This window comes from Blastomyces gilchristii (assembly GCF_000003855.2).
Source record: "Blastomyces gilchristii SLH14081 genomic scaffold supercont1.21, whole genome shotgun sequence".
Lineage (NCBI taxonomy): Eukaryota > Fungi > Ascomycota > Eurotiomycetes > Onygenales > Ajellomycetaceae > Blastomyces > Blastomyces gilchristii.
In genome coordinates this window covers 553748-579234 of record NW_003101662.1, presented here as the reverse complement: position 1 = coordinate 579234, position 25487 = coordinate 553748, and the positions used below count along the sequence as shown (strand labels likewise).

Genomic DNA, 25487 nt, shown 5'->3' with positions numbered 1-25487 from the left:
CACAAGAACAGTTCTTCGTACCATCGACACCAACCATGTTTTCTCAGAAAGGCCTTGGGTTCCAAATCACCGCAGCTTGAACAGATGCTTCATTCAAGCCATGCATGATTAGATATGGTTTCGCCATAGAAACAGTCACACCCGGGGCGAGTGAACGAGGTGTTTGACGGGGGAAATGGAAAAATATCAAAACCTTCCTTCATCCACGAGAAGAAGAATCAATGGGCATTAATTATATTTTACAACCAGCTGCAACATCTCCAAAACCTGGAACAACTAATAGACCCTTCTTGATGAGACATGCATTGTAAATTCTAACGAAAAGGAACAGCAGAGAGGTAAGAGAAAAATGAAAAAAAAATGAAAAATGAAAGAGACTAAGAAAATGGGCAAGCAACACATATTTAGTGACACGCTTTCTGGCTCACACCAACCCCCCTGATCAGTAACTACGCAGTAGGCATTGACCAGCCACGTTTACCACTTGGGAATGCGACTAGACAAAAAGAGGTTAAGCTACCGCTGCAGGCTGGGCTATTTATAGTATTGGTGTCTACGCAGCCTACTCTGTAGAAATTTGACAATCTCTAAATAGCATACGGAGTAGTTAGGTGCGACAATCTCGCGATCGCCTGGTTTAATTTTCTATATTACCTCGCAAAGCTGGCCCCTGGACCGCTGCACCAGCTCCCAGCTGACGAGATATCCGGCGCCCTGTATATGAGCCTCACCCAGATCCAAAGCACTACCAGGACAGCACAGCAAGTGATCGGAGCCACCACCCCCGGCCTATGGTACACGAGCTGCCGTGAAGATTTGGAAGCAGAACCGCGCCGGGACCTCACGTCTGACTTAGATATGATTCTTGCAACCTTTTTTAAGTGTTCTTAACAGTTCATAGGGGAATTTCATTGCATTGGGGGTATGATAGTGTGTACTTCCAAGGGGAGCGAAAACGTCTCCACGTGTATATACATGCATATAATATATCACCCACCTTACTCGTTCGTTTAGAAGCAGGTGTGTCCAATCCCCATGTCAGAACCTGACCTCGTTGGCTTACCAACGAATTATGGAGATGTGGGCAATATGTATAGACGCACTCAGTCGCAAAACATAGGAAGGAATCTTCGCAGGGGGGGGGGGGGGATGGTGTTTAAAAACGAACAAACTTCCAGAAGAATGCGGGAAAATAACGAATAAAACGGGTATAGGGGAAACGCAGTGGCTTATGTAGCTATAAGTATAGGTGTTCCGTTCACTTTCTTGTGTCTTTAATTTAAACGTTCTCCTTATCGGCGGTGACCTGAACTGCTTCCAAGGCAGCGTTCTTTTCCGTTAGGCCCATCTCGGCCGCGAAGGTAGTGCTCGGTTTCCATTTGGCAGAGGTACGTGGGTTAGTCTCTTCCATCATACGGTCGACTTGTTCGAGAGTAAGCCCCTTGCTTTCCGGCACGAGGAAGTAGGCGTAGACGAAGCAGCAGACGCAGAGGGAGCCCCATAGCCAGAAGACATTGGTGCCGAGGTTGCCCTTGTCGGTTCCGACCAGGTACGGAGTGATAACAGCGATGATCTATTTAGATTATTTCAACTCAAGTCAGTAAGGGGGTGCTACGGGGTTATATAACTCTTTAGAATGTATGGGGATATTAAAGGACTCACGCAGTTCCACAGCCAGTTGGAGGCCGTCGAAAGACCAACACCGCGGGAACGCATTGGCAGAGGGAAGATTTCGCCAATGACGACCCATGCGCCGGGGCCCCACGTGCTGGCGAAGAAGAAAATATAGATGCAGATAAACGCAATCATAGCTTTGACCACCCGGGGGTCGTCTCCATTTGACACTCCCATGATCGCAACGATGAACTCGCAAGTAAACATGCCAACTGCACCCCAAATTAGCAAAGGGCGGCGACCGAATCTCTCAATAGTCCAGAAAGAGATTGGAGTCGAGAGCACATTAACAAGAGTAGTAACGAGGCCGATGAAGAATGGGTCGTCGATGGTGCCGAGATCCTGGAAGAATGTTGTTCCAAAGTAGAAGATAAAGTTGATACCAGTCCACTGTTGCATCATCTGCAAGGAGGTTCCCAGGATGGTTCGGCGCAGGTTACTAGAAGGTTTAGATAGACCGCCACGGAAGCAATTAAGCCAAGAATGGAAGTAGCTGCCTTGTGGAACTACCTGGAGTTCGTATTCGTGGTTCGCAATGATTTCAGCCAGCTCCTCTTGAATGTAATCTGAGTCAGCGGGATAACCTCGTAGCCGGGCAAGGACTTCGCTCGCTCTTTTGTTGTTCCCTTTCTTCACAAAGTAACGTGGCGACTCCGGTAACAACATGAGACCGATCCCTAGAATGAGGGCCCAGAGCATTTGGAGAGCAATCGGGATACGATATGAACCAGTATCTTGCCGATTCTGAGTCCCATAATTGACACAGGAAGCAAGCAGCAGGCCGACGGTGATACAGAACTGGTAGCCGGATACAATAGCACCTCGAACCTTCTTGGGCGCGATTTCTGACATGTAAAGAATAATAATAGCTGAGACGAAGCCGACACCGAATCCGGCGATCAAACGCCCAGCCACAAGCAACCCCAACGCAGTAGATGCTGTTTGAAGTATTACTCCGACAATGAACACACCGCAGCCCGCAACAACAGTGGTGCGGCGACCAATGAAATCCGCGAGGTCTCCAGCGATGATTGCACCAAAAAAGGTTCCGGCAGACAGAATGGAGGTGATGAGCGATTTCTGCCACGAAGGGAGGGTGAATTCAGAAGAGCCGTCAGGGAAGTCTGATTGTTTCAGCCCAGTGAACAGTTCGATAAAGTACGGCATGCCCATCACTCCGTTGATGTACCCGGAATCAAACCCGAAGAAGATGCCGCCAAAGGCAGCGAAAGCGCACATAAGATACGCCTTCATCGTAACAGGTGCCTCCACACGGGAGACATCGGTGGTGCCCACCATTGTTGGAGACGTTTACGCTGCTTCCGACCCTTAAGACCCTTGAAGGCTGTGGGGTGGGAATAGATCGGAAGATAAGGGGAATACGAAAACGAAAATACGGCCAAAGAGGATCAACACGATGTTTGAAGGCTAAATGCTTCTTCATTTAGGAAACGGACCAGCCACGGGGGCCATAAGATCTTTCTTATATCTTCTGTAGAGGAGTAAAAACCCGGACAAGGCCTCAGGCCAGGGGTGTTGTATGAGACGGGGTAACACAGGCTGAAGACTCAAGGGTCAGTGCCACTTCATTAGGGTGCTTTAGCGCCATGCGCATAAGAACCGTTGGATGGGTCAAGTTTGATCCATCTCGCCGAAAGAAAAGTGGTTGCTGTTTCTGTAAATTCTCTCATCTAGGTGAACTAAAACGGGACGGTAATGTTGACACCCATTAACACTTGACATTCTCCATCACGATGTATTTGCGATGGAAGAAAGAAAAATTGAACACGGAGTAGTAATAACGGGTTTCAGAGCGCATTCCTATGAGAGCGGGATGAGGTCCAGGGGACAGGCGGGGAAATGCCCTTGTCGAGAATTGCTGCTCGTAGGAGGCGGGGGAGGTCAGCACATTGCCCATGACAGAACGCACAGGGGTGTCAGCGCGAGCAGCACCCAAAACAGCACAAGCAGCCTCGCTCATTTGACTTATTTTTGCCCGAGTCTTCTGTTCTTCCGATCCTGACTTTTGAGTGGGTGAACATGATGCAACCTTGACGTGCGACAATGGTCACGAACCGTGAAAAATCCAATGCCAGTGTCAAATTTTCATCGGGGTCTTGCCCGTCAAAATTCCAGTTAGTGGCAACTGAGCTCTCCGCGGCAAGCAGATCTAGAATCCTTCTCAAAGCGTCCCATTAAAGCAACCAAGAGAAGGTCAGCCGACAAACTGCAATTTGATTACAGATATGTGGGATATATGGACCTTGAACATAGCATTAGAGAAAAGAGGTCGGGTTCGATGAAAATTACCATTGGGGATGGCTCCACCGATGCCGTCTACAGGACAGCTTTGATCGAAGTCGGCATGAAAAATTGTCATCCCCAGATAAATTTGCTCCCCCGGTCTGGGTAGATAGCCTATTTACAGTTGAGTTGGCTACGATTCCAAGTCGCTCGATATTACCCCAATTCTGTGAGCTCGGGCCGAACAGACCGGGGAATGACCAACCATAGTTTTAAGTGACCAGCGCGCAGGGATCAAGGGCACAACCACTGCGCAGCGTAGATATTGGTGCTCCTCTTCTTGTAGAGCGAGGAAGGTATTGGAATTCTATTGTCACATGCCAAAGTTCTTTATTCCCTCGAAATGATAGGGCAGGGCTAAAAGCAGAGTGATTGTTGTATATGCTCAGAGGCGATGGATTGATGTTGACTCAGCCCTAAGCCGGCAATCATCTGGGTGCTTACTGCTTAGCGGGAGTGGGGGTTGCTCAAGAGCGCCACCAGCGGCCGAACGTACTGCGTATGTTCTGATAAAACTGAACTTGGCGCATGCCTAGCCTGAATCATCGAACTAGACGGGCATAAAGATGGCAATTTCAGACGATCAATCGCGCTGTAACATCCTGACCATTTGTGAGCAGAGCATGTTGGCCGACGCTAAATTAGGAGGTGTCGGAGACAATACCGGGGTGCCCGAGTGAAACAGGACTGCTAACTGGCGGAATTAGCTTGGGGGGGTAAAATGGTCGCGGTTCTTGAGGTTGAGAAACTACACATGTCACTGCGGAGTAACGCCACCTGAGGATCCTTCATGTCGACGAGGTTGGCATGTGAGCGGACAGGGTTCGGCGGTGAGAGATGAGAGATGAGAGATGAGAGATGAGAGATTGAGAGGTGAGAGGTGAGAGGTGGAAGAAATTCGAGAGGTGATTCTTGTTGGAAATGGCTGAAAACGGAAAAAGTGAGGCTGAAGCTGCTGACTCGCTCACTCACGTCAACACTTAAACAACTCGACACAGACAGACAGACACAAGACAGACACAGACAAGACAGCTCGACATTTCCAACTCTCTGCTGGGATTCATATTGCAGGAGCTGGCCATTTTCCAGATTAAGACTTTCGAATGGGAACTACTAATCCATTGTCATCGCACTCTTGGAGCTTGAGAAGTGTTTCTACTAGGAATATCGCCCCTGTGAGCTCCTTGAATTCACTCATCCAGTCTTCCACTAACTAACTGCCTCTGTGCGCCTTCGCTGCCAGCTTAGTTCCCTTCATTTCCAACAAAATTGAAAGATTCCTCGGAAGTTGGCAACTCTCATTACATGTAATCTGTGCGGGCTAGCCATATTTTTTGTGCAAACAGCGCACCTGTTCAGGGCCCATGCCTCGGATGCAACATACCAATTCTAGTGCTACGCTGCCGGTATGAGCTGGCTTTGTTCTGTCTGCAATTCTTTTCGCCGTATCGAGACCATGGAGCAAAGGGTCTCAGAAATTCCGAATCTCAGGGTCACTGTCCGGCCTTGAGCTAGCCGTGAATGATCAGCGTATAAACCCTGAAGCCAAGGAGTTGTGCACAAACAAATCTCCTTTCCCTGCTCCTCATTCAGTATGGAAAGTTTGAGAAGTCCTTCAGGATGGTGGTGAGGAAGCAAATGCATCATAAACCGAGACACTCGGCCTGCATTCTGAAAGGCAAATGTAATTTGCATGGAGCTGCTTCCACTCGCGACTACAGCAAAACCCGATACATGCCAATTATACCGCTTCGGCGACCGAACATCCATTCACGCATATGTCGTTATTCAGACATATATCCCGGAAAAAATTTCTGGAGGTTGATCATACCCCCTCTTCTCTCTGCCAGCAACGGAGGTTATCACTCCTGAAGGGTCCCAGTTTCAATTTGCGCAATAAGTGTGTGCCTAGACAGCCAATAAATCGACCCAACAAGCCGGGGTCGAAAGCGCCCCATACGATGGTTAGTATTTAAGTTGATTGTTCGTCCGCTGGGTACCTGCATGGAGACCGTGCCGATCCGGGCCATTTGTAGAACCAGTTTCATATTTTACTGTCAACTCGGAGGTACCTTTATTTTATTTATTTTATTTTTTTGGTCCTCATCGCTCTCTTTCGCAATCTCGCTGTTACATAAGACAGTAATATTTATAACGTTAATCCAACTCCGCTCAGCTTTTGTGAAACCCGTAATCCTGTGGCATGCGACACTTTCGTCAGCGCACGATACCTACACGACACCTACACGACAGTAAGGGAAACATTACTACTCAAAGCCGGAGCAAAGAGAATGATACTATGTCTATGTTCGATATCACCTCTAATTTCCTCACGGCGTATTAAGCGGATAGTTGGTCAGGGACCAGTTTCCACCTCCACTTGCCAACCGTCAATTGCAGGGCTGTTGGATGCATTTCAGAGTTAGCAAGGGTCAGGGATTCGGAAATACTTTTCTTGTGAGCCAAGATTCTACTACTGGAAAAGGGGCATCGCGATATTGGCCTGACCTAACTTAACTTAATATCTGCCGGATTTACATAGGCGCGGATCTGGGATCTACCTTCTGGCATTTCTGTTCCTGAACTTCTATCCTGCTTTACGCGTGATTGATTGTCGTCCGGATTTGCGGACCCTACCTACCCCAACAGCCAATCGTGCTGATTCCGATTCGCATCGCTGCTGTCGTTCCTCTGGCGCTGCTACCCCCCACCAAGATTTTTCATACGAGAAAAATATAATCAATCCAAAGGGTATTACGCTGGAGTAACAACATACTACTATGCCCCGGAACGTTAACGGAACCCCGACCTTCGGTTAAAGATGCGCCAAGGGAAGCCAAGGATACTCTAAGTTCCCATGTCTTGAAAAGATAAACATCGATTGAACACTGGGATATATGAAAACAATGCGACGACAGCCTTCCGCAATGTGGCTGTAATTCCACAAGAAGCCTAACATAACCGCGTTCTCGCACTTGTGTGTACAATAACCTGATGTGGAATAAAAGCGCATAGGAGATGCCTCCTCTACAGTTATTTGGCCCCAAAATTCAGAGGTCGCCGCTCAGGAAAATTCTCAATTTCCAAAACATGAAAAGAAGAATTATGTGGAAACAATTTCGCCAACCAGGCGCCAGTACTGGCTGACTATCATTGCCATGGCCTGCCGTCTGAAGCTATCTATAGAGTATATCGGAAAGTAGGTGATCCCTCGATGACCAATTCTCCGCGGTCTGCTTTCTTGTTGCATCGCCAGAAGTAAAGGCTCAATGAGCCAACAATGAGAAGGAGCAGAAATTGACAACTACAGTTGCGGAAAGCAGTTCAAGTTAGCCGAATAATGTCCCCTGTTGAGAATCCATCTCTCCACCAATCACGGTTTCTACAGGACGATGAAAAACTTACGCAATAGCAGCATAAATGCCCGGGATATATTCGGGCGCATCCTGCGACCTGAAAACCAGACTACCGGCAACTCCTCCAACCCCACCCATCGCAACCAGCGTGGTACTGGCTAGCGCTCTCGTCCACTGACCACGGATGTTATTGGCCTGGTACGCGAGCGAGCACGGAATGTTTGCGTTGGCACCTGCGGTGGTCAGGAAAACTCCAAAGTAACGCACTACATTGTTTTCTGCGAATCCCATGATTGGTAACCCAACGATGGTAACGAGACTGTTGAATACGAGGATAGGCGCCCGCATTTTATATTTGTCCGCCACCCAGGAGGAGGAGAACATGAGAATTCCCGCCACGACGTACGGGGGTGCGACGAGGCATTGGGATTCGCTAACGCTAAAGCCCATGTTGTCGTGGAGGATGATGGGGAGGAAATAGGCGATGGCGTAGGTGACCGTGGTCAAGCAGCTGGAGTGAGATTTCAGTTAGCAACAAAGAGATCAAGCTGGAAAGAAAATATTATTCGCAGGTTGCATACAAAAATATCATGCCGAAGCCCCAGATCTTCAAGTCTAGCGCCGGACGGAGGAATCTTTTAATGGTGAATGGTTCAGCATCCGCGTCACCTCTGTCCTTGTTCAATCGTCGAATAATGAAGGCGCATTCATCCTGGTTTAGGAATGCCCAAGCTTTATAAGCTTTGTCGGGAAAGTCCACAAGGAAAATATAGGTGACTATTGCAACGACAATGGTTAACTATTGGAGGTTAGCTTTTCAGCGTTACAAGACAAAGAACCAGGGGAATTCAAAAAACAAAAAGAAAGAAAATAAGAAATGATAAGGAGAAGAGCGCCCAGTTACTTACGAGACCTTGCATAATAAAAATCCACCTCCAACCAAGCATTCCTTGAATGCCGGACATCTGGCTAAAGCCAAAGGCGAGGATACCCGAAAGTGCGGCCGCCACGCATCCTATCAGGTAAAAGATCGAATAACGCTTCTGAACCTCGTATCTTGAGTACCAGGTCGACAGGAGGTACACTGTCCCTGGGAAAAAGCCCGCCTCCAAGACTCCCAGAAGCGCTCTGAGGGCTGTAAGTTGTTCCCAGTTCTTACACAGACCAAAACCCTAGTGCAGACAGTTGTGTTAATATAACCAGGCTACAAGGGACAAACCGCTTCAGGATATTCCATTACATGGCGATGTGTTATTGATACTTACAATCAAACAGACTCCCCAAGTAAAAATAATAAAACTGATGAAGTTCTTTGGTCCGAGTTTGCGAATAGCCGCTGTCATTGGCGGTTGGCAGAGAATATATGTGATGAAGAAGACAAGGGCGACAATAGACTAGGTGGAGCAGAACGCATGGTTAGCTAAGGGAGGGACAATAATAATGAAGCTCGTTCAATAAACCCAGGGGCACGAACATATCGAAAGCCAATGTGCAGTTCGAGCTCCTTTGTCATGCCGGCGATGGCAGCAACTGACAAGTTCGTCCGGTCCATCAAGCTGATGCAGTATCCCAAGCCGCAAATGGACACGAGTCGGCGGTCGACGCGGTGGATGATTTTCCTCTGTTCTGCGTATGAATATACATCGTCCACGTCGATGTCCGAAGCCTCCTGAGTAGTCGTCTTGTTGACATGGTCAACGGAGACCCCGTCGGGGGCTTTCTCTAAGTCACCGGACATTGTATGATAGCCGAGTTGATGGGGAGAAGATGTGAGGATATTATGGCTGCTCAGCGAGAAAAGACAGCTTGTTGGGCGAAGATGAAGCCCTTTACTTGACGTGCCTTCTTTTGCATCTTGTCTGGGGTTCACATTGAATTATATAGTAGCAACAATATCCCCCGCATCGAATGGTTCTCCCAACTGGGGAGACCCACCGACGAAAGGTGCTTTCCTGGGGGAAATGACTCGGAGCCGCGGGTAAAGCAATGTTATCTTGACGAATAGCCAGATCCCGGCCGAGTCCTGGTGAGTCTGAGTAGGGAAAATATGGTATATTAATGTGGATACAAAGGTTAACATCCATTGGCATCCAGACAGGGAATGAGTATATGGGTTCGCCCCTTCGCCCCTTTCGCCCCTCCCGACGTCTAGCGGAATTGGGTTGGTACACAGCCGGTCTTAGCTGTTGATTCGTCCAAAGGAATGGTCAAGAGACGTCCAGCGCTCGTCTCTCCAACTATGCCTGCCATGGGCCATGGTCCATGGGCGGCTCCTCGTTAGCTTGGCCACATGGCAGAGAAGTTCGGCAAGCTGCAAGGTAGTGGCCTCCTCCTGTCATTATTTGCTCTTCAATGTTTCTCAGCGAGAACAGAATTGTATCTAAGAATAATAGTTGGCCAAACGAAATACAATGCTCAGCTCAGAGCTATCCAATGGTGTGTGATTAATATTTTCCACTTGAAAGAGATAACTATTTGAGTATCTTCTGTCAAAAATATATCAATATTGAATAAATATTATATGTTTAGGTAGCTCTACAGCGTAGGTAGCTCTGAGCATCGTCATCTTGGCAGCTCGTGGGAAATTTTTGTTGAGGAAGAAAACTTCATATTTTGCTGAGAAGCACAAGTCCCCAATTCTGGGGTAGATGGTAGATACTATTGAGAATTGAGGGGTTTTGTGGGCAGTGGTACTCCGTAGACTGTAGACAAACATGTTTGGAGTAACTAGTGGAGAAGAGAGTTTATGGTTATTATTTCCTTATGGGCCATGGGCCATCATGGCCAATATGATGATGGATGATCACTGACAGCTGTTGGGTTCAAAAGAGAAGAAATAAAACCCACTACTATGTTTTGGGAAGTATGCTCCGAGAGACTTTGTGCTGTCCCTAATTCCAACCCCATATACAAGAATAGTGAGAGCTAGCCCGCCCGCATCAGAGCTATTTTATTATTGCATGCTGCGAAACATGATAGATAAAATAGCTTAGGTTGAGTAGACGCCTGGAGGTTGTTGACATTGCCCAGGGCCCCGGCTCTGCAGACGCACCGAGGATGAAATGCTGCACTAACACCCCGCAAAGCGCTTTTCGGATCGGAACCGGCTAAGTCCAAGATGCGGAGGCGTATTGTCGCCTCCTTGCCGCCTCCTTGCCGCCCTATGTCTTTTTTTTTTTTTTTTTTTTCTTGCAACAAAGCCAAATTGTTCGGGGAACCTTGGATTATTATTAGCCAAAGCTACGGAGCCACGCTCGAATCGACGACGATAAGGCCAGTCACCAAGCCCGAAGTTAGGAAAAGCAATAGGAATGACATCCCCTTTCTTTCTCTGTCCCTCTCCCTAGACCCGCTTTGGATTCAGGATTCAGGCAAGACACTGCCTCAAGTCTCTTGCTGTCTAGTCTGCCTGCCCTGCTGCTCGGGCTTCATTCAACGTTTGGTCTCGTTCCTCGTGCCTGAGGAGGGGAGACCCTTCGAATTAACTTTCCATTCTCCAAGCTGCTTTGTTTTTCATCAGTTTGGCTTGCTCCTCGTCGGTAGCTAAACCTATTCCTCATAAGTTAAAAAAATAATAAAGCCCAAGAGGGAACGCAAGAAAACGAGGCGATTAAGTTAGTAATCTGCCCTAGCCTTAAATGGGTTTGGTCACTTTTGTTGGGGAGCCTCACTCCGTCACTCAGAACTCTTCAACAATAATGATGTTGTTGAACCCTGCCCGATATATTTTCCATATCATACTACAAACTAGTTGAGATATTTGGTTTTAATATGTCTTCATTGGTACCTACTACCCAACTAAAATATTTGAAATATTCAGCACATTACCTTGCTGCTCAAAGCCCATCCACCTCCTCTCACCTCTTGTCAGTTCACAACCAGCTCCTTCGCGATGAATCGAAGCGGTTGTCCGCTGCTCAACACCGTGAATTATGTGGTGCCTGTGGGAGCATCAGAAGTTCTGACTCCTCAAAGGCCATAGTTGTCAAACATAATGGTGTGCTGAAACGTCGCAAGAAGAGAGTCTCTCCGGCAGAGACCTCTCCACTCGTTATATACAGATGTCTACGGTGCCAGCGCCAGAAATTCTTAACTTCACAGAGTAATACCAAACCTTCAACATCCAGGAAGCCTCATCTAACAGCCATTGCATCGACGACGCAAACATCCTCTCAAACAGCGAAAGTTGATCCCCAGATACGGGGGACTGAATCCACTGCCACTGCTACATTGCAGAAATCTACGGAGAATCTCAGCAGCAAGAAGAGAGCTAAAGCCCGCAAGCAGCAAGGGCTCATGGCTGCTCTAGCAGCAGGCAAGCAGCGCGCGCACTCTCAGACCTCGCCGTCAGGATCACTCGACCTATTGGACTTTTTGAAGCATTGATTCCCGGATTGCATGTTTATCCGACCCGAACCTTAAATAATTAGCGCGGGGTAATCGCTTTTCAAGTCTAGACCAAGCACGGACTAGTGTCATTACCGCCACTTTTTTTACAAGGGAATTTTATCTCAGCGTTTTGCGCCGGCCTAGCGGTCCAACTCAACGGAGAGAGATATCTTGATATTTACATATTCAGTCAGTGAACAACTGCCACGGCTAAGAGAGGTAGGCAGGGGAACACATAATTAGGCCCTCATCGACAGTCATTACATGAGTCAGAATTGAGCCACAGTGATACTCCATAGAAGTCTGTCTCTTACTTACCCAAGTGCGAATTATTAAGTCCCCGCCAACCCTCTCACTCAACCTTTCTCCCTTTCGGTTTTACGAACATGGAAACAAATAGCCAGACCAAAGAAACCCAAACCACACAGTCCTCTTCTACGTCAAACGCACCAGATAAATCAACAGGACTAGGCAGCCAGTTGGAAACCATGGATCCCGAAACTGCGCAAAAGCAAGCCGATGAGAATGAGAACGATAGCCATAACAAAATTGAAAGGGATGATGATACTGGACTTATGCAACTGGAAAGCCTGTGTATGAACTGCGAGGAAAATGTATGTTTATCCGTTGATATGGATATATGCACTATCCGCCTGAAGCATGCCAGGCTAATGAACCTCGCAACCTAGGGAATGACGAGACTTCTTTTGATCAAAATCCCTTTTTTCCGAGACGTGCTTTTAGAGTCCTTCGAGTGCCCTCATTGTCATTTTAAGAATAACTCCGTTAAATCCGCCGGCGAGATCCAAGAGCAGGGCACAAAGTATACACTCGAGGTGACGACCCTAGAGGATTTCCAACGTCAGGTTGTCAAGGGCGATTCGGCAACATTTCGACTCGAAACCTTGGGGATTGAAATGCCAAAGGAATCAGGGCAGTTCACCAATATTGAAGGAATCTTGACCAAGATCCTCTCCCAGTTGGAAGCTGAGCAGCCTACTCGCAAAGAAGCTGACCCAGAATTATACAAAGCGCTTGATGGCATCATTCAGAAACTGAAGCTGATGATTGAAGGGTCTTCATTCCCGTTCACAATTTCTCTCGATGACCCGTCTGGAAATTCATGGATTGCACCGGCTCCGCACGACGAAGGAGGAAAATATACCCGCAAGGACTATCCGAGAACTCGGGCGCAAAACGAAGAGCTTGGCCTCTCTGTAGAAGGGGAAGGAAATGCCGACGCTGGTGCAAACATGGTCATGTCAGCAGGTGATCCCAGCGACCTCGATATCATCGATGGCCAAGTTTATACCCTACCATCGGAATGTCCCGGTTGCACTAAGGCCTGCGTCGTTAACATGCAGAAAGTTAACATTCCACACTTCAAGGAGGTATTCATCTGGAGCACTGTTTGCGACCACTGCGGATATCGCACCAACGAAGTGAAGACAGGCGGCGCTACTCCAGAGAAGGGGCGAAGAATCATTCTTGAAGTAGCGGAGCTTTCGGACCTCTCCCGCGACGTTTTGAAGTCAGACACATGTGCCATGACGAGCAGTGAGCTCGATCTCTCCGTGCAGCCAGGCACGCTTGGAGGGAGATTCACTACTGTAGAGGGTCTGCTCACTCAAGTCCGCGACCAGCTTCACGGGCAAATTTTCGAAACGGGGGACGAGGACCTTGCTCCTGGTGACTCCATGCAGACGGGAGACAAGGCGATCTGGGATCGGTTCTTTACACGCCTCAATTCCGCCATCAAGGGAGAACTGAAGTTTACTGTTACGCTAGAGGACCCGCTTGCCAATAGCTATGTGCAAGATCTGTATTCGCCGGAGCCCGATCCGCGGATTAAGATCGAGGACTACACACGTACGGATGAAGAGGACGATGAGCTAGGCTTGAAGGATATGAGGACTGAGGGTTATGAAGAGGATAACACAACCGAAGCCGCTCCATCTGTTGAAGCGGAGCAAAAATCATAACGATTTTTGCATTCACGTTTGTGTGTTATTCTAGCATGGCTTTGGGAATCACTTTTACCCCTTCCTTAAACCAAGGCGGTGGGACATGAGAACAGCGAGAAATGTCATCGCTCTGTTTCTGTACAACCCTCACTATCTTCCTGACCCCTCACCTTTTTATTCCGCATGCAACCTTCTGTACCCACAGCAGACTTCCATTGTTACGAGACAGCCCGATGTCCTTTATACATACCACTAGCGCCTTGCTGTTGTGTCATAAATTCCTTCTAGATGTTAGACAGAAAAAAAATACATAGAATGATTCCCGCGATGCAATATTTCGCATCTCATCTAAGAGACCGTATTTTATTGTACATGTATTTCCCTTCCATGTAAACTGTTTCATCCATCATTTATCTCCCTTCGTCATCTAGGAAATCAGTTCATCGTAAATTTGGTTATATCTATGCAAATGATTTAACCAATTCCACCGGTTAAGCATTCCTCCCTCTTCGTCCTGTATTCTCCTCTCATACACCGGGACAATTAAGGTTGTCGACGGAAAATATTCCCGCGAACTGAGGGCAGCACCAGGTAGCCCTGATCGTGTGGGCTACATGTGAGAGTGTGAACACGACGACTGGGTAGTTTGGCAGGCTCCATCACAAAACATGGGAAGCCAGCACCTCGACAGCCAACCGCACACACACATCGAATCGTATCAAATCTGGCCCGAAAACCGGTATCATACCCACCTGCGCACCACCACCACCACCACCACCACCACCACCCTCCCCCCAGAGATGCCAGGAGACACATCATACCGCAAATGGATTCGCATGAATAGTCACCCTCTCGATCCCCACAGCCTCCCACCCATTCTCCTTCACCTCCGCCTCCCCCATCGACGACGGCTGTACAACCCTCCCCTTCTTGTCAATCTTCACCTTCGCCTTCTCCAGCCGCTCCAGCACGACCCCACCAGGCTCCCCCTCACCCGCCGCCAACACTTTACCAAAAACCGTACTCTTCCCATCCAAATGCGGCGCCGGCGCAAACGTGATGAAGAACTGACTCCCATTGACCTCCGTGGTCTCCATGACGCCAGAGGCAGATTGTGATTTTAACGATTTGCTCGCCATGCTGAGGATGCCACGGGCATTGTGGCGGATGGTGGGGAGGTGGATTTCGTGGGTTAGCGGGGTCGGGTGGTAGATGGATGTGCCACCTTTGGGGATTTCGAAGGGGAGGGAGGCGGGGGTTTCGCTTTTAGAGAGGGAGATGTCGCCGCCTTGGATCATGAAGGAGGGGATGAGGCGGTGGAAGGGGGTGCTGTTGTACGCGCCCGAGGCGCAGAGGGCGAGGAAGTTCTACCGTGTGTAGCTGTTGGTCAGCCAAAAGTGAGGAAGGGAAGGGGGGGGGGGGGGGGCTAAGGATGCGCTTGATCTTTGTAGTGCTTACGTACCTCTGCAGTCTTTGGTGTTGCTTCATGGAACACTTCTACTTTAAGGTCGCCATGGGTGGTATGGAGCTGGTCCCGGCAGAATATACAGGTCAGCTCGGGCGAGAAACTAATTCGGGTTTTGGTAAGTTAGCTGATAGCTTACCGTTACGGACATCCTGGAAAACACCCCTATTCAGCCGAATCCCCCCTGTAAAAACAATAGATAACACTGAATCGAGCTGATAGGGTTTCAAGGATTGCCTGAGCATGATGGGATTGGATTGGGGTCTGGTTGTTTGCGCGGGTTTAATTCGATATCACATGATAAGTAAGATCTTATCTGATGGATAACTAGCGGGGTGTGGCGCAGTAACTCCGGAGTATAAAAAATGTTCATTGAAACAACCACCAAGCCTATAGCAGAGGAATGCAAGCGAAATGAAATGGAGACAAGCCATACTACGTAGATGGGAAGTCTCTTAAATACCGTGTATCTCACAAGCTCACAAATGCCTGTATCGTAGCAGCTTCAAGGTCGGAAATATATCATATCATGTACGGAGTATTGTGCTCTCCAACAACGCTGTGGCTGCAGATAAGTTACATGGACATACGGGCATAAAAATACTTATGTCTTTCATTGGAAAGGACGGTATGGAGTACAGGTCAGAGTGTTTATCGGCGTCAGATTACATTGAACCTGGAAAATGTGTGCAGTAAAAATGGATATATATCGACTGACTTCTGGTACATTCCCTATGCCCAACTTATATCGTAGGGTTCATCAATGCATACTCTCTTTAGCATCTGAGCGGGCAAGTCAAATCGGTAAATCTCGTGCATCCACTTGTTCGCATCCTCATTCACCACCATTACGACCAAGAAGGGCGCCGGCTGTCTACCTAGACAGGGCCCCTCAGCCGCTAACTCGCTCGAGAAGGGCGTAGAGATGACTATTGGCCAGTCAGCGGCCCTGAATAGTTGAGCCGCAACCTCGTGTTGACGCAAAGAGTCAGGAGAAAAACATCAGCAACGCTAATTCCTAGAATCGGAGAGATAAATGTGAAGTTTCGCGTCCGCGCACAGCCTTTCCCCCCTTCGCCATCCTGTACGGATGTAATGTATGGTGTCACTTCCAAGGTTGATTGAATATCTCTGTTGTGGAATTCCCTTTTCACCGGTCCCAGCAGCCAACCTAACTTCTGCAAATCATCCGAAATGGGACCTTTCCAAGGTTTTCTTCACCTTCTTCCCGAAAAATGGAATGGCTAAAAGGGCAGAGAAGAGCCATGGAAACATCAGGGCCTGTCACAAGCGGAGTGGGTTTTTGGTGCGACCAGAGTCCAATTATTATATGAAATATATATACCAGGGGTGGTGGACTATGCTATGGGGACATCCTTGATGGTTTGTAGTTGTAGCTATGATCATCGGAGTCTGAATGCCAGCCTGGGTCCAGGAAGGAGATGACAGATGAAAATGGCACAGCAGAGACGGTCTGGGGTTATCACCTATCGCAGTCAGGAAAAAGTTCAGTACTAAGTAGATATGAGATGTTCGATGCATTTATTTATAAAGGAAGAGAAAAGCCGATCTGGAAATGCAAATAGTTACGGATTATATTGGCAATACAGGGTTACTGATAGATAGATATGCCGATCCCGGTGTTCGGTACGGAGTACATGGAATCAGCCAGGGCCAGGCCGCTTGTACCAAGTACCTACTGCGTTGTTTCAATCCCCTCCGCCAGGGGTAAGTTACCGTACAATACAGAGTACAGAGAGAGCACACCGTAAACAATACGCGGCATGTCTCCTTTTTGGCCACACACGAGAAACATCACCGAAGCAACGTCACCTCAACATCAACAACATCGCGAAAAAAGAGGGAACAGGAATTTTGAATTTTGAATTTTGTGTTGTTGCCATTTTCCCGGTGGTTATGTGGAAAATGACAAGCCGACCGTCAAAGCCGCCTCCTGCAAGCGTTATCTCCTTCTAAACAAAGCGCCAGCCGTTGAAGCCACCCACCGGTCGCCCCGGGGCCTCGACTTCATACCAACCGACTAACTAGTTATACTATAGGACTGCAGACTCTACAGACTACTAATAAATATCCCATTGTTCAACCTCGTGTTTCTGTTCTCCTTCTGCTGGCTCCCCTTTCGATCCCTATCCGTATCCCAAATTCCTCGAACCCAGTTTCATCCAACCAACAAACAAACAAAACCACTTCCACAGAGGGGGGAGAAATCGAAATCATTGAACAACTAGATCACTCTCAACTTCTCTAAACCTCCTGTCCATCCGACTGCAGACCATCAGCTCGGCCAATCCCTGGCAAGCTTTTCCGCCCAGCCACCAATAGGCGTGTAGGCGTGTTTACCAGTCCTCCAAGGCTGCGCTTCTCAGCCCAACACGCACTGCACACACACTCTTCCGGGTACAGCCTAGAGGTCAGACTTCATTCGCACGTAAAAAGGATTCCACGATCAACTTCGCTTGAGCCCTTTGGAGTGCTGGCAACCGCAACTTTTTTTTTTTTGTGTCTCTTCCATCTTCCATCTTTCCTTTCGGCTGAGGGCTGGCCTTCGTTCCATTCCATCCCTCTCCTCGCCTAAGCGCCCGCACCGCGATTCGTCATCTATACTACCCGTCCTCCTCCCCCGCCCCCCTGCGATCAGGCGCCTGAACACCCACTCCAGGCCAGCGAGTGCGGGAAGCTAGGAAACCCAAGGCTTACATGTTATACTAGACCCTTCATGTGCCAACTCCAAGCTTTTCGCAATCACCGCTATCGACAACTCTCACCGCAGAATACTCCTGAAACACACGGCCTCCTCTCCCTACATCTAATGGTGAATTAGGAGGAAGCTCTGGAGCAAGATGGCCGCATTCGTGCGTGTATCAGGACCTCCCAACGGTCATTTCATCGTTGGATATCCTGGCATAGCTGGGACGCTGGTAGGTCCCCTCGCCTCCCACTCTGAAGGAGCCACCACTGTATTCTAGACCCCTATTGTTCCACCTGTCGGATTTGAAGTTGTCGCGCTGGCTGGTGACGATCTACCCTTGGGTTTTTGTCCCTGTTGCTAACTTTTGGAAATAATTAAACAGCCGCGCATTGAAGGCAAGGTTGAGATCCGCCCCAGTGCCGGTATATCAGCACCAGTCAACATCGCAATGGTCACAATATGCCTCCAACGACGAGAAACTATACATCCTTCCGCAGATTCGGTAACGAAGAGGCATTTGGCTGCGCCCCGGAAAGAATTAACAGAAATCGTGGGAAGGGAGATGCTGCTTTTTAGATGTGCAGTGGGCCGCGACCATGAAGAGATCATCGCCATGGACCTCCCTTTTGTTTTATTTTTCCCCTATGTTAGACAAGGGCAAAATGCATCACGGCAGGTGCCAGCAAGTCTCCAGTTACCTAGTAGAACGGCGGAGACGTACTATGAATTAGTGGTAATGGTGCAGCAAGGTCCATCAGAGCAAAGGAAATATGCATTTCCCGTCCCAATCTCGAGATACGATACCCTTTCGAGTTTTGGCCAGTATAAGCAGCCCAGAGCACTAGAAAAGGTCTCAGATCATTTGGTAACAATGGGAATATCGGTTCCGCGCACGTCGTTTGGACCCCTGGATCCAATCAGTGTGGTTATCAAACTTTCTCCCAACCCGGATTGGTTGAACAAGGCTCGACGAGTAACAATACACAAAATCTCCATCTCCATCGATGAGGAGATCATCTATAACCATGAAGGCGACGAGCCGCAACGTAAAACCAAGTCCATCACCAAACGAATAGAGAGCGTTAATATGAAACTACCCGAAGCTGGATATATCACAAACCTAGGTCTCATATTTCCCTCAAGGGATCTAAGGGATGCGGAAGGAATCTTACCACGAGGGAAACCGGCGTTCCCGATGTACGCTGTCAACGGTTTTAGTACCGTTGCGACACTATATAGGATCGACTACTACCTAACAGTAAAGGTCCGGTGTGGCACATATAACCTGATTAACCATCAAACCTTTTTAATTAGCATGTCCCGCTAACATTTTCCTATCTAGGCACACCTAACGTCAGCTCGGGATATCGTCCTGCGACAGCCCATAATGGTTTGCCCGTTTGACCACACTGCATGCGTGCAAGAAACCGACGCCATCAACGCGGCAACTGCTGCCGCAGCCAACATTAACCCGGACAACCCGATGCTACCGCTTCCTACGATAATCCGGGTCCGCGACCCTCAAGCTCTGAAATACCTGGGTGTAGCGATAGTCGGCAATGTGAAGAAGCCAGTAATCGAATGATGATGTCTAGACTTGTCTCCACCCGCCGACCCGAAATTTTACCTATTTATATATAACCACCCACCCCAGCGATTGGCAGCATCTGATATTTAGGTCCACGCTAGACCAATCGTCCGTCTCATTTTTATAACTTTTACCACATTACTAGGCGGACTGTTCGTCTAGCCATTGCGCACAACGCATATCTCCTCAACATACAAAAAATTAAGGATTCTGAAGGGATAAAAAAAGTATGAAAAAATTACCTCCCGATAGCGAATAGCGGTGGTTTGATATTAGATGATGTGTCGGGGGAATTGAAAACGCAAAACAGCTGCCGGCTTCCATCTATTTGAAAGAAGCGGGAGGGATATTTTCTACAGTTTGATTCCAATCCATCAATCTATTCGTCTACAATCACGAACTTCTCCGTGGATTCCCTTCGCTTGCTTGATTAAATTGTACTCTTCTACCTTACCCCCCCTTTTGTCGCTCTACATACACACTTTGATCTGGGCAAATACCCTCACCATGGACTATCATTGAACAAATACATACCATATCAACCTGCATTACGGCAAGCTGGGATTCTGCATAACCAAGGTTTCCATCAGCGTGTCCTCGATTCTTTACCTCTTACCCTCATTCACGCACTCGCCATTTTAATTTCTGTTTCGTTTCTTTTCTTGGTCGCTTCTCCTATGGATTTCTCATTCAAAGCTGCTAGATCAAGCCAGGTCTGGCAGGATATCATGATATATGAGCCCCCGAAACCCGGGCAGGAAACTGGGAGGGAAACTTTATTTGGATATACCTCTCACTGTTTTGTTTTGTTTTGTTTCGTTTTTGCTTGATTCGGCACAAGCATTGGAGTATATTGGAGCCTTTTTTATGGACTTGATCTATTTGGAACTGTGCAGTTTTGGCATCTGTTAGCTTCTGGGTTTACATCTTTTTCTTTTCTTTCCTTTATTTCTCTTCTTTCACCTATTTTATTGTGCGATGGGATGAGATATGAAATGGAAGCTGGTCCAGGCGCATTTGATTGTTTTCTGTTTTTCTGTCTTCTTCTTTTCTCCTGGTTTCTGCCTTGTTTTGTTCTACTCTCGCATATCCACCCCCCATTCTAAACCCAGTTTTCTATCATTTTTCTACATTGATGACTTGTCATTTCATTTCTTCTTCTTTTCCCTCAATAACTACACTATACTCATTATTTTTTTCCCCCATTTTCCATGTTATCCCTCTCGCCGTTTTCATTTTGCTTCTGTTACCTACTTCATACCCTTCTGGGGACCTTCCCCTCCCCCCTGTTTTAAGTACTCTTATTTCGGATTATAAGGGAGTGGATCCGGATATGCGCCACTATGCCTATATCTATATCTATGAAAACAGCACGATCTTTTTCAGAGGAGTCAGCCTAAAGAATTCGGGCGGAACAGGGGAAAAAGAGGGGAGGGAAATTCAGTGAAGAATTTTCTGTTTTTATTCTTCATTCTTCTTGTTTTATACTTTTATGTTACTCTTACGCTTTTTTTTTTTTTTCCCCTTGTCCTTCTTGATTTACAGGGTTGATGTTTCATTTTAGACTTGAGCGAGTGGGTAATTTTCTTCGCCTTCCCTGTATGATTCCTACCTACTGCTTGTCTCACTGGACATCGCATAGAAGCCATTGAGAAGATGACGTACGTACATGTATGTATGTACATGTACATACATTGAGCAGTCAATCATGTATACAATCATGGCATGAGTATATATTCTACATCTGAATACACGTGTAAATATCAGCGTTTAACAAGAGTCGTTGAATCCTCCTATAAATGTTTGTTATTAGAGGAGAAAGCCAGAAAACACCGAAGTAATGCCATTCATAATTCATCATTCATCATAGCCCGTTTTCATAGAAGTTAGATACCCCTCCATCACTTCTATTATACACTTAATCCCTTTTCCAACAACATTCTCAACTCCTCGATAGCATCCGCTGTTGTCGTCTTTTCACCACCACCACCACCACTATTTGTAGCGGTAATACCCTGCGTCTCTAGCTCCAGCTCACGAATACTCTCTCTCAACATATCCAACACGGCAGCGTACTGAGCAGACTTAGGCCCGAAAGTCGAGAGGGTGTTGGATAGGTTTGCGGATATCTAAACGGGGGGGCGGGGGACGAGCATTGTAAGGTGAGGGCTGGCAGAACGGGGATTTGTAGGATCTAATTATGAGTATATTGAGGGCTTACTTGGGAGATTATTAGGTTGGATTTCGCACTGGCAGCTGTCTTTGGAGGAGGCGGCATCTGGGAGATGAATGGGATGATAATATATTGTGTATATCAAGGTCGTGGGTGTAGATGTAGCAAGCTCTAGGGATGGAGTCCGATATCAGATGCGAAATAATATATCAAAGAGATAAATTATTTTATTATCTGTCTCTATCCTATCCTTTCTAATATATCCATGTATTTTCTATGAGCATCGGTGCCACTTGTCAATGTTGTCACTATCGCCATGAGAGATGTATTGGACGCTTAGGTAAATAGTTGCGTATTATACATGTATGAAGAAGCTCCAAACAAACCTCCGACTAAATTTAAATAATCCGACTACATATTTACTCCGTACACAGGATCTTCAAACTCCGCTGCCATCGCCGACGCTTCCACTAAGCCAAAAAACTACCTCCGCTCAGTAAATTACACAGGATATCTCCCCCGCAATACATCCACACACAATGGCGGACGCCGACGAAGACGCCCTCATCCAACCCCCCTCCTCCTACGACCAATCCACCCACATAGACCAAGACCTATCCGACGAAACACAAGACTTCCGCTTCCTAAACTCTCTCTCCTTGTCTGTAGCACGACACTACGCTACCCCCTCCCCCAAACAGACTCAAAAAGATACCACTCCGCTAACCCATGAATTAATTCCCTCTAGCCTCCCCGACCCAAACCAACCAGCCTCCCTCCCGCGCCGGGGTGAAAAGGACTTCGAGCCCAACCCAACACTACGCCAGGCTGATGTCCTCGCCGCGTCGCGCGATGCCATGCACAATGCGCTCGCGTATCCAAGACTACATAACCCGAAAACGCGCGTTGTCGGCATTTACTGTCCGACAGGCCTGTTTAAGCCGGCGCATGCTGGCGGGTCCAGCAGTGCGCAGCAAGTAGTAGCAAAGGAGCAAAAGGAGGAAAAGGAGCAGGTAGAGGAGCGTGAGCCGGAACGTCAAGATGAGGAGCAGATAGCGGCTCCAAAAAAGAAACCCGCTCCACCTCATGGAATTGGAAGGGGTACCTGTGTCTGTGTCCCTAGTCCGCGGGGCCAGCACTTTAGAACGGTCGGCCGATCCGACCACTGGAATCGCGTGTGGCTGTTGCCCGAAGAAGCGCTGTATTTGCTGGAGAGAGGGAGTTTGGATATCAGGTGGCCTGCGTCAGCGGGAGGATATGCAGCCGGAAGCGCGGAGATAGAAGGGGGGCAAGAAGAGAATGTTGAGGACGTGGACGGGGGAGTCCCGATGAGTTTACAAGCGGCGTATGCATGCTTTCTCGGACGTGGAGGGTTAACATTGGAGCGGTATATTGTCTATGCGGGCCTGAGGAGGGGTGGGTATACTGTGATTCGTGCACCAAGTTGGGATGACGGGAAAGGGGATGGGGATGGGGACGGGGACAACGACCGAGGGACAGCCGAGCAGGTTCCCATCGCCGCTGCTGCTTCTACGACGAATGAAGCTGGGATACATGCACATACGGAGCAGCGGCGTGGGAGGTTAATTAGCGTGCTAACCCGATTTTTTAACTCGATATTTGAACCTGGACCTACACGCCGCTTAACACACGGCCCAGTCATCGGTCTAGGGATACACCGTAACTATCGTACGTTCTAATACAACTCCTCCCCCAAGTCAAATACTTGAGAATCCACCCCAAAAATCATGAAACCTAACTGCAGCTTTAGACGACATCTACCGCGCCCTCTCCATAATCCCTACCCACAACCCAACACACCCGGAACCCACTCCGCCCAAACACACAAACCTCCCTTACCGCCTCGCCTTCAACGTCTACAAACCCTCCACCCCCTTCCGCAAATCCTCCCCAGGCAACCCCGACTTCCGCCTCGCCGTCATCGACTCCCGCCGCCACCCCACCCTTCCCACGCTCCACGAGTTATCAGCGCTGTTGGAAAGCACGCCGCTGGATCCGCCGCGCGGGGAGAAAATGGAGCGCCTGATGTATATGCGGCTGCGCCATGGGTGGCGGAATGTGATTTTGGCGGTGGTCGATCAGGGGGTTGTGAGTTTTCTGAGGGTGGCGGATGCTGGGTTTATTGGGGTGAGGGTTTACGAGGGGAAGAGTGGGACCAGTGGGAATAAAGGGGGGAGAAGGGGAGGGGGAAACGGTCGTGGTGGCGGCAATGGACGTGGGCGTGGGAGATAGGATGGTTGTTTTCTTTTCTTTTTCTTTTTTTTTTTTTTTTTTTTTTTCTTTTTTCCCAAAATTATGATACAGGTCAGTGAGAAGCCAGAAACTCTGTAAGATATGTTGAAATTTCTTTGTTGATATAGCAAGTTTGTAACATAGATAAAAGTTATGTACGGACCTGAGAACAAAACAGCTCATGGAAATGAAAATGATAATGTATGATCAACAAATATCACCCAGCAACTTGTCAGTCTCTTGCTGAGCAATATTCAGTGCAAGGGCCTGGGTGAGGCAAAAGTTTTCATGCTTCCGCCCCTGGCAGATAAAGACACGAAATCGACTGGAGATCAACCACCTCAATCTTCCCATTTGCAATATTAGACGTTTCAATCTATGGGCGCACAAACAACGCTGACGTAGAGCCAGAGGAGAGACGTCAGTAGTTGTATGTGCAGTTTTTGCCAGAGGGAACGTGATGCGTTGATGGGGTGCATTGTCAACTTCTTGTTGTTATTGCCTTTGCGTGCAGTGCAGCGCTGCTCTCATTGTCAAGCATGACGCGATTGATAGTTCCAATTCTCATTGAGATCTTTGTCTTGACTTAATAACGCCTCACGTATGCACCGTACCGTACATGAGCTATATTCGATATTTCCCATGTTAAAAAAAACGTCCGATAACGCCCGCTTCCCGTTTTTCTAATAAAAAGACGAATATTGCAGGTATACGATATTTCCGGTTTAAGCTATAGATAATTATTAGCGCTCCGCCATGCATCCGTATGGATAGGCAGAGAAGAAGAACATACTATCCAAATAATCCGCCGCGATCAATAGCTCTAGACACATCTCGAGCGGAAACTCCATGTCAGGCACGTTAGTCTGGCCTTTATTCCGTTCGTTGTAAAGAAAGTATTCGCAGACTTTCTCGAGCACGACTCCACTATAATAGCACACGAGAGGAAGCAAGGGGGGTCAGCAATGGCATTCGTCTGTTGGCGTCCTGCATGCTGGAAATTGGATATGGGGGAGGAAGGAGGGGCGCAAAAACGAACTTCATGTTCTCAAAAACACAGCGGCCTGTAACGGCTTCGGAGAAGTTGCCTGGTTAAAGAAGCATGCTTAGTATGGGGTCGCGTGCGCAAAAAGAAAAAAAAAAAAGTTGATGAGTTTAGAGGATAGTTACTCACTTGCCGGATCCAACATGCGTCGTATAGTGCCAGATACACAGGCAGCACTGCGGGATATTATGAATTCGAATCCATCGTTGGAGGCCAGCGTGACGTACTCCGGCGGGGAGGGTCTGGCAGACATAACTCTGGGGATAGCGCGAAGGATGAGAGATGGTGTTGGAAATTACTGGGATAAAAGGTTTAAAAAGCCGGTTGATATTGGACTGATGGGTGGTAGAATCGGGCGTACATAGCTTCCTATGAGAGCTTGACACCAGTGCGGAGTCGGGTTAACTATCTCATAAGACAACAAAGATACATGTACTTGTAGTTAAAATTAATAATATAATTTTTGAAGTCGCCAAATTCGAGTCGCGAAGTCAGGTGGTCTGGATGCGGCTCTGCTGCCTGGTTAACTTATATACCTCGGCTGTGTGTCCGCTGACATCTTTCCA

General features: G+C 48.0%; 9 protein-coding genes across 10 annotated transcripts; 4 read left to right on the top strand and 5 right to left on the bottom strand.

Moving 5' to 3' along the window:
• Window positions 1-557: 557 nt before the first annotated feature.
• BDBG_07955 lies at window positions 558-4879 on the bottom strand. Of its 2 annotated transcripts, XM_031723324.1 has the most exons (3): window positions 4643-4876; window positions 1663-4580; window positions 772-1573 (listed from the first exon to the last, which is right to left on the bottom strand). In XM_031723324.1, the coding sequence occupies exons 2-3, from the start codon at window positions 2971-2973 to the stop codon at window positions 1280-1282; spliced, it is 1605 nt and encodes a 534-aa protein (XP_031580468.1). In that variant the 5' UTR covers window positions 2974-4580; window positions 4643-4876; the 3' UTR covers window positions 772-1279. The 2 variants fall into 2 exon arrangements, with proteins under 2 accessions (XP_002621737.1, XP_031580468.1); XM_002621691.2 differs by having other exon boundaries at window positions 558-1573; window positions 1663-4879.
• Window positions 4880-6075: 1196 nt separating this feature from the next.
• On the bottom strand, window positions 6076-9850 carry BDBG_07953 (phthalate transporter). Its single transcript, XM_002621689.2, has 6 exons — window positions 8809-9850; window positions 8600-8728; window positions 8243-8506; window positions 7916-8133; window positions 7384-7845; window positions 6076-7282 (listed from the first exon to the last, which is right to left on the bottom strand). The coding sequence occupies exons 1-6, from the start codon at window positions 9070-9072 to the stop codon at window positions 7159-7161; spliced, it is 1461 nt and encodes a 486-aa protein (XP_002621735.1). The 5' UTR covers window positions 9073-9850; the 3' UTR covers window positions 6076-7158.
• Window positions 9851-11105: 1255 nt separating this feature from the next.
• Window positions 11106-11720, top strand: BDBG_07952 (uncharacterized protein; the record flags this gene model as incomplete). Its single annotated transcript, XM_002621688.1, has 1 exon — window positions 11106-11720. The coding sequence occupies one exon, from the start codon at window positions 11106-11108 to the stop codon at window positions 11718-11720; it is 615 nt and encodes a 204-aa protein (XP_002621734.1).
• A 389-nt stretch (window positions 11721-12109) lies between these two features.
• BDBG_07951 (zinc finger protein) lies at window positions 12110-13705 on the top strand (the record flags this gene model as incomplete). The annotated part of the gene is made up of 2 exons (XM_002621687.2): window positions 12110-12337; window positions 12413-13705. 2 exons carry the CDS (start codon window positions 12110-12112, stop codon window positions 13703-13705), a joined length of 1521 nt encoding a protein of 506 aa, XP_002621733.2.
• BDBG_07950 (peptidyl-prolyl cis-trans isomerase-like 3) lies at window positions 13002-15430 on the bottom strand. Its single transcript, XM_002621686.2, has 3 exons — window positions 15292-15430; window positions 15150-15215; window positions 13002-15054 (listed from the first exon to the last, which is right to left on the bottom strand). The coding sequence occupies exons 1-3, from the start codon at window positions 15301-15303 to the stop codon at window positions 14503-14505; spliced, it is 630 nt and encodes a 209-aa protein (XP_002621732.1). The 5' UTR covers window positions 15304-15430; the 3' UTR covers window positions 13002-14502.
• A 1138-nt stretch (window positions 15431-16568) lies between these two features.
• On the top strand, window positions 16569-21584 carry BDBG_07949 (arrestin domain-containing protein). The gene is made up of 3 exons (XM_002621685.2): window positions 16569-18091; window positions 18245-19126; window positions 19205-21584. Exons 1-3 carry the CDS (start codon window positions 18014-18016, stop codon window positions 19445-19447), a joined length of 1203 nt encoding a protein of 400 aa, XP_002621731.1. The 5' UTR covers window positions 16569-18013; the 3' UTR covers window positions 19448-21584.
• On the bottom strand, window positions 21361-21728 carry BDBG_07948 (uncharacterized protein; the record flags this gene model as incomplete). The annotated part of the gene is made up of 2 exons (XM_031723323.1): window positions 21361-21579; window positions 21672-21728. The coding sequence occupies 2 exons, from the start codon at window positions 21726-21728 to the stop codon at window positions 21361-21363; spliced, it is 276 nt and encodes a 91-aa protein (XP_031580467.1).
• Window positions 21729-22023: 295 nt separating this feature from the next.
• Window positions 22024-23930, top strand: BDBG_07947 (tRNA splicing endonuclease subunit Sen54). The gene is made up of 3 exons (XM_031723322.1): window positions 22024-22284; window positions 22372-23312; window positions 23395-23930. Exons 1-3 carry the CDS (start codon window positions 22163-22165, stop codon window positions 23874-23876), a joined length of 1545 nt encoding a protein of 514 aa, XP_031580466.1. The 5' UTR covers window positions 22024-22162; the 3' UTR covers window positions 23877-23930.
• Window positions 23901-25404, bottom strand: BDBG_07946 (transcription elongation factor B, polypeptide 1). Its single transcript, XM_002621682.2, has 4 exons — window positions 25051-25404; window positions 24916-24964; window positions 24670-24803; window positions 23901-24606 (listed from the first exon to the last, which is right to left on the bottom strand). The coding sequence occupies exons 1-4, from the start codon at window positions 25172-25174 to the stop codon at window positions 24602-24604; spliced, it is 312 nt and encodes a 103-aa protein (XP_002621728.2). The 5' UTR covers window positions 25175-25404; the 3' UTR covers window positions 23901-24601.
• Window positions 25405-25487: the final 83 nt, after the last annotated feature.